An 8,402-nucleotide genomic window follows, 5' to 3' on the forward strand; every position below is an offset into this window, starting at 1 on the left:
TAAATTATATTATTTTTTTCTAATGCAATTGCTCAGAGAAAGATTTTGTTTAACAAGTAGTACTGTTATTTTCTTCAAAAAAGCAAGGGGTCAAATTTATTGACACCCCTGTTTTCAATACCTTTCAATACATCACCTTGTGAGGATAATGGCACTGAGCCTTTTTCTAAAATGAGTTGGAGAACACATTGGGAGGGATCTTACACAATTCCTCCGTACAGAATCCTTCCAGGGCCCGGATTCCCGATAGCGAAAGTTACATAGGCTTAGGAGTGTTTTTAACGATGCATCTTTCCCAAAACACCACGCAGAGAGAACGTTCGCTAAGTGCGTCGTTGAGGCTTGTGTCGATACTGATAGGGTCGAAAGGCAATGCTGCCTTCGGGTCAGCTTTCTCCATTCAAAACTTACCTTAACATTAGAATTATTGCACCATACTGACGACAGATCAGCTCCTAGAAAGATATTACCTAAGGCTGCAAATATTGAGACGGCTTATTGTAATGTTTTCCCAGAATCATGCACTAAATCAAGATTTGGCACCTCATTGCGCACATGTTAGGCTACACATCATGAAATATATAGGGACATATTACGGACAGTAGCCTACAAGTAGCAAAATAGAACTCTGTTGATTGAACATGAAATGTATTTCAATTTGATTAAAATAGGCCTATAGCCTACTGTATTTATATTTTAATGCAGTCATCTCAGTTTTTATTTATAGTATCTTTTTATACGTCGCTTGTTTGTATCAATTGCAAAGACATTGGCAACTTTGTATTTTAGTCAACTTTGTTCTGAGGTTATCGGTGGGCACAGAAAGACATAGAATAACATGGTTTATGTTTAGTGGAGATCATCTGTGTATAAAGTGATGGTGGAGGACAAAAAAAAACATCTAACGACAAAATTAGCTGTTCTACGAGTGGTCTGAGGCAGGCGTTATATTACGAGTGTTTTCAAGAGCAACGTTAATACAATGGTTTTATGAACAGCTCGGCGATTTAACGGTGCTCCTACGAAGGTTCTAACAATGAACTTGGCCTTCAGATGCTTTTGGGAAATTTCGCTTGGCATGTCTCAGTCTCTGGACTTGAAACCCATTAAAAACCTGTGGTTTGAATTGAAGAGGGCACTACATAAGCACAGATGAAGGATATCAAGAATCTGGAAGCATTCTGTAATGAGTAATTGTCTAAGATCCCTCCCAATGTGTTCTCCAACTCATAAAACATTTTAGAAAAAGACTCCGTCATCTGCCGTTATCCTCGCAAGGTGGTGTTTTGAAAGGTATTCAAAACAGGGGTATCAATAACCTTGACCCCTATCTTTTTGAGAGAAAAAAATATTACTTCTATGAACAATTGTACGTATACAATAATATAATTTCCCCAATTTTTTTGGGCCAACAGTATACATTTTTATACAGTAATTTCTGCTCATCTTTATTAAGGGTGTCAATAATTTCAGACCTCACTGTAGATCCAACTATACAGATGTCGTATCTTAATTTGACACTTTTCGTTGCATGAGGAAAAAAACCTTTAACAGGAGGATTTGAATATCTGAAGAAATATTTTGTCACCGCCAGCGGGCAACTGGCAGCGGTGATTTAATATACTATGCAGTACTGTACCTGTACCTACATTTTACCTTATGTAGTCTATGTGCAGGCTACAGCACGTCTCTTGTGGATTATATTGAATTGACATTTGTAGGGGGTAGGTGTATTTTTTGTTAGGGAAATATAGTTGATTTAGATCAATTGTTTTATTAAATGTTGAAGGCAAGCAATCGGCAAAATACATTTTTGGAATTGTATAAATGTATTTTTATTTTTTTATACCTTATTTACATAAGTATTCAGACCCTTTGCTATGAGACTTGAAATTAAGCTCACTTGCATCCTATTTCCATTGATCAACCTTGAGATGTTTCTACAAATTGATTGGAGTCCACCTGTGGTAAATTCAATTGATTGGACATTATTTGGAAAGGCACAAAGCTGTCTATATAAGATCCCACGGTTGACAGTGCATGTCAGAGCAAAAACCAAGCCATGAGGTCAAAGGGATTGCCCGTAGATCTGGGGAAGGGTACCAAAACATTTCTGCACCATTGAAGATCCCCAAGAACACAGTGTCCTCCATCATTCTTAAGTGGAAGAAGTTTGGATCCACCACGACTCTTCCTATAGTTGGCCGCCCGGCCAAACTGAGCAATTGGGGGGCGAAGGGCCTTGGTCAGGGAGGTGACCAAGAACCCGATGATCACTCTGACAGAGCTCCAGAGTTCCTCTGTGGAGATGGGAGAACCTTCCAGAAGGACAACCACCTCTGCAGCACTCCACCAATCAGGCCTTTATGGTTCAGTGGCCAGACGGAAGCCACTCCTCAGTAAAAGGCACATGACAGCCAGCTTGGAGTTTGCCAAAAGGCGCCTAAAGACTCTCAGACCATGATTATCTGGTCAGATGAAACCAAGGTTGAACTCTTTGGCTTGAATGCCAAGCATCACATCTGGAGAAAACCTGGCACCATCCCTACGGTGAAGCATGGTGGTGGTAGAGAGACTAGTCATCATTCGTGGGGGACGACATGTTTACTGTGGCCTTGTTTAGTTCAGTTACCTTCCCTTTCTTGGGTACAGGTGGGCATTTTGAAGCAAGTGGGGACAACAGACTGGGATAGGGAGAGATTGAATATGTCTGTAAACACACCAGCCAGCAGGTCTGCACATGCTCTGAGGATGCTGCTTGGGAGCTTTGTGAAGGTTAACACACTTTAATGTCTTACGTTGGCCACGGAGATTGGGGGCACACAGTCCTCGTGAGCGGTGGGGGCCCGTGTCGCCAGCTCCGTGTTTTTTTCCCCTCAAAGCGGGCAAAGGTGTTTAGCTTGTCCATGAGCGAGGAGTTGTATCCGCGACGTGGCTGGCTTTCCCTTTATAGTCTGGGATTTTATGGACTCCCACATGCGTCTTGTGTCTGAGCTGTTAAGTTGTGGCTCAACTTTGTCCCTGTACTGTTGTTGCCTCATTGATTGCCTTACGGAGGACATAGATAGTCTGTTTGTACACGTCCATGTTCCCAGTCACCTTCCCGTGGTTACATGTGGTGGTTCGCTCTTTCAGTTTTGCACGAATGCTGCCATCTGTCCATAGTTTTTGGTTTGCATAAGTTCTAATCATCACAGTAGGAACAACATCCTCTATACATTTCCAGATTAACCCAGTGACCCAGTCACCGAGTCAGTGTATACGTCAATACAATTCCAAGAGGCGACCCAGAACATTTCACAGTCCGTGTGATCAAAATAATCTTGAAGCATAGATTCCGATTGGTCAGACCAACATTGAACAGTCCTTACTTCCGGCTTAAGTTCCTGCCTATAGTGTGTGTGCGTGCATGTGTCTCGCTAGTCGCTACCCATGAGCCACCCACCTTCCCCCACCCATTCCCCATATCACCCCTCTATCACCACATCCAGGAAAGAGAGGGAGATGGGAAGGGAAGCGAGATATGGAAAAGGAGACGGAGGGATGGGATGGGTGTTGCCTGCAGCGCCTGTCTGGATATAAACAATGCTCCTGAAGCATCGGCAGGAAACTGTCAGCTGCTCATCTTTGTTGTGTCATTTACTGTCTCCTCCGTTTGCTCCCCCCCTTCTCTCCCCCCTCCACCTGACACCATCCCTCCGTCCCCCCTCCATCTCTCTGCTGCGAAGAGGCAAATCAGTATTTTACATATCTGAATCTCTTCATCGCTAATCCCCCTCTTTCTCCATTCTGTGGGACTGTTTGCATTTGCATCACACACACACCCTGGCGCACACACACTCACTTTTACACTCTGTTCTTTATTGAGCTGCTACTCTGTTCTTTATTTTACTCTTATTGTTATTATCTATCCTGATGCCTAGTCACTTTACCCTGCCTTCATGTACATGTCTACCTCTAACTCTGCACATTGATCTGGTACTGATACTCCCTGTATATAGCTCCATTCTTGTATATTTTATTTCTATTCCTCTTGTGTTACTTTTTATTTATATTATTTTTAAACCCTGCATCGTTGGGAAGGGCTCGTAAGCAAGCATTTCACTATAAAGTCTACACCAGTTCATTTCGGCGCATGTGACGAATAACATTTGATTTGATTTGACACGCCGTTCGCTGCCTGACGAGGACTCGCCGAGCCTCGCGCCACGCAACAGCAGCCAGGAAGTTGGCAGGCGGTTACCATAGTGACCTTACACAGGCGCACGATCTTTATTTTTTCCCTTTTTTTTTTTATAATGGCGGTCGCTGTTCCACCTCTGAACCGTCTATCTGCTCCAATCAGCCGCTCCGCTCGGCTTCAAGTGTAAAGGCTGTCTCCGAGACGGTGTGTGTGTGTCTTTATGTAATACGCGTACGTGTCTCTGCCTGATTTGGCGCTGTGCGAGCAACTTGTGTGTGTGTGTGTGTGTGTGTGTCTCTCAGGTTGGCTGAAAGTAGATTCACAAGGCCATGGGGCAATTAACATACTTACCCCCCTGCTGTATTTAGTTACAGCACCTGTAGCTTGCTAGCTGCTATTGAAACAGGAATAGGGTGACAATGAGAGATTTGTGTTTCTGTCATTAGATTTGTTCATTTGTCTGGAATGTTTTTTTTAACACGAGACAAGCGGCTCACTTTGTGCTTTCTCTCAGGATAATGTCTAATAGCTGATATCTCTGTCTTCCTCTCTCTGTTTTCTGTCTCCATCTCTCTCCCTCTCTCTCTGCCCACCCCCCTGTCTCTGTTCCTCTCTTTCCCCTCCTCTCTCCCTCTTCTTCCTCTCTCCATCTAGCTGAGGAAGGTGGTAGATATGTGTATTAACCCCGACCCAGAGAAGAGGCCGGACATCATGTATGTGTATGACGTCGCCAAACACATGCACGGCCAGACGCAGCAGGGAAGCTAAGTCTACACCTGAGGATACAATACGACCCGCATCTCTTCCTCTCTTCCCTCCTCCTCTCATCCCTCGCTTCCACATAAGGACAGGCAGACACCAATCTTGTCTTTCACACAATCATGTATTAAGTTGTGCAAAAAAAAAGTTCTGTAATGTAAGTGTTTCGTTTTATTTAAGAGAAGGGGGTTATTTACAGTGCATTCGTAAAGTATTCAGAGCCCTTCACTTTTTCCACATTTTGCTGCTTTACAGGTTATTCTAAAATGGATTTTAAAAAAAAATCCCCTCATCAATCTACACACAATACCCCATAATGATGTACAGTTGAAGTCGGAAGTTTACATACACCTTAGCCAAATACATTTAAACTCAGTTTTTCACAATTCCTGACATCCAAGTAAAAATTCCCTGTTTTAGGTCAGTTAGGATCACCACTTTATTTTAAGAATGTGAAATGTCAGAATAATAGTAGAGTGAATTAGTTCAGCTTTTATTTCTTTCATCACATTCCCAGTGGGTCAGAAGTTTACATGCACTCAATTAGTATTTGGTAGCATTGCCTTTAAATTGTTTAACTTGGGTCAAATGTTTTGGGTAGCCTTCCACAAGCTTCTCACAATAAGTTGGGTGAATTTTGGGCCATTCCTCCTGACAGAGCTGGTGTAACTGAGTCAGGTTTGTAGGCCTCCTTGCTCGCACACACTTTTTCAGTTCTGCCCACAAATTTTCTATGGGATTGAGGTCAGGGCTTTGTGATGGCCACTCTAATACCTTGACTTTGTTGTCCTTAAGCCATGTTGCCACAACTTTGGAAGTATGCTTGGGGTCATTGTCCATTTGGAAGACCCATTTGTGACCAAGCTATAACTTCCTGACTGATGTCTTGAGATGTTGCTTCAATATATCCACATAATTGTCTTTCCTCATGATGCCAGTGCACCAGTCCCTCCTGCAGCAAAGCACCCCCACAACATGATGCTGCCACCCCCATGCTTCACGGTTGGGGATGGTGTTCTTTGGCTTGCAAGCTTCCCCCTTTTTCCTCCTAACATAACGATGGTCATTATGGACAAACAGTTATATTTTTGTTTCATCAGACCAGAGGAGATTTCTCCAAAAAGTACAGTCTTTGTCCCCATGTGCAGTTGCAAACTGTAGTCTGGCTGTTTTTATGATGGTTTTGGAGCAGTGGCTTCTTCTTTGCCGAAAGGCCTTTCAGGTTATGTCGATATAGGACTCGTTTTACTGTGGATATAGATACTTTTGTACCCGTTTCCTCCAGCATCTTCACAGGGTCCTTTGCTGTTGTTCTGGGATTGATTTGCACTTTTCGCACCAAAGTACGTTCATCTCTAGGAGACAGAACGCCTCTCCTTCCTGAGCGGTATGACGGCTGCATGGTCCCATGGTGTTTATACTTGTGTACTATTGTTTGTACAGATGAACATGGTACCTTCAGGCGTTTGGAAATTGCGGTGCCTGGTTTCCTCCAGACATAATATTTGGCATTCAGGCCGAAGAGTTCAATCTTGGTTTCATCAGACCAGAGAATCTTGTTTCTTATGGTCTGAGTCCTTTAGGTGTCTTTTGGCAAACTCCAAGTGGGCTGTCATGTGCCTTTTACTGAGGAGTGGCTTCCATCTGGCCACTCTACCATAAAGCCCTGATTGGTGGAGTGCTGCATAGAAGGTACTCCCATTTCCACAGAGTGAACTTCGGGTTCTTGGTCACCTCCCTGACCAAGGGCCTTCTATCCTGATTGGGCGGCCAGCTCTAGGAAGAGTCTTGGTGGTTCCAAGCTTCTTCCATTTGAGAATGATGGAGGCCACTTTGTTCTTGGGGACCTTCAATGCTGCAGAAATCTGTTGGTACCCTTCCCCAGATCTGTGCCTCGACACAATCCTGTCTCGGGGCTCTACAGATAACTCTTTCAACCTCATGGCTAGGTTTTTGCTCTGACATGCACTGTCAACTGTGGGACCTTATATAGACAGGTGTGTGCCTTTCCAAATCATGTCCGATCAATTTAATTTACCACCGGTATAGTCCAATCAAGTGGTAGAAACATATCAAGGATGATCAATGGAAACAGGATGCACCTGAGCTCAATTTCGAGTCTCATAGCAAAGGGTCTGAATACTTATGTAAATAAGGTATTTTTGTTTTTTATTTTCAAATATTTTCGCAAATGTCTAAACCTGTTTTCGCTTTGTCATTATGGGTTATTGTGTGTAGATTGGGGAAGGAAAAAATTGAATACATTTTATAATAAATAAAAAAGTGTCACATTTGCCTAATACAACAGGTTTAGGCCTTACCGTGAAATGCTTAGTTACAAGCCCTTAACCAACAATACAGTTCAAGAAATAGAGTTAAGAAAATATTTACTAAATAAACTTTAGTAAAAAATGTAATAAAAAGTAAGATAACAATAACGAGGCTTTATACAGGTTAGTCAAGGTAATTTGTACAGGTAGGGGTAAAGTGACTATGCATAGATAATAAACAGCGTAACGTTGTACCGTAACAAAATGTAGAATGAGTGAAGAGGTCTGAATACTTTCCGAATGCACTGTGTCCCAGATATATCCTCTCTCTATTCCTGTTGCGTTTAAAGATTGCTGCGGTTAAGAAACTTTCGATTTTCCTGTTGTACCCTCCTGCCCCCGGCCCTACCCCGGGGTGATGAGGGACTTTCAGAGGATTAGGATCTCAAGTTAGGATTCAACATTAAGTAGTCTGCTGACACCTGTATTACTGATGTATTTTGATAAATATCAATGAATATGTACTATATACAAACACACACACAGCAGAATCTGCAAAATATTAATGTTGAGAATTGTTATTTTAAGAACAGAATACTGTTAAGTGTAGATTATCTGTAGATTAGATTCTAAATCGTAACAACAACCAATAAATGAAGTGTTTTGATGGTTAAATGTTGCTGCGTTGCACTTTTTACCCCGGTACTGATAGGAAGGTGTGGTAATATGGCAGTGAATGTATTTCAGGAAGGATCGTGCTATGTATTTTACCAAAGAGCAGGGTAGTGAGCGAGTGAGAGAGCCCGAGTGAGAGAGCCCGAGTGAGTGAGAGAGAGCGAACTAGAGAGATGTCGCTAGTTAACAGCAAGGTTATACATGTATGTACTTGGTAATGTACATTTTATTGCCAGATATTGCTGCACTGTTGGAGCTAGAAACATAAGCATTTCGTTGCACCTGCGATAAAATCTACAAACTGTGTACGCGACCAATAAATTCCGATTTGATTTCATTTGAATGTTAATGAAATAATAACTAATATAAAAGCTTTGTCTGGGTAGTGCGGTCCATGACATGAGAAACAAAATGAAAACAGAAGTGCCTGTTAAAGTTATTAGTGATAATTCTAACTAATACTCCAACCCTATATTTTAGTTTTAAAATAAGCCCACTCTTAGACTTAGGAGTAG

The 8,402-nt window shown here is 42.3% G+C and overlaps 1 protein-coding gene across 6 annotated transcripts in view; it reads left to right on the forward strand.

Moving 5' to 3' along the window:
* nek7 (NIMA related kinase 7) overlaps positions 1-5,358 on the forward strand; it is a 136,511-nt gene extending 131,153 nt beyond the window's left edge. For 3 of the 6 annotated variants that reach the window (XM_014168702.2, XM_014168703.2, XM_045705879.1), the window contains one exon: positions 4,838-5,355. In XM_014168702.2, the coding sequence (XP_014024177.1) occupies positions 4,838-4,951 (114 nt within the window). In that variant the 3' untranslated portion in view covers positions 4,952-5,355. 6 annotated transcript variants of the gene reach the window in all.
* Positions 5,359-8,402: the final 3,044 nt, after the last annotated feature.

The sequence above is a fragment of the Salmo salar genome, chromosome ssa23 (assembly GCF_905237065.1).
Source record: "Salmo salar chromosome ssa23, Ssal_v3.1, whole genome shotgun sequence".
Classification (NCBI taxonomy): domain Eukaryota; kingdom Metazoa; phylum Chordata; class Actinopteri; order Salmoniformes; family Salmonidae; genus Salmo; species Salmo salar.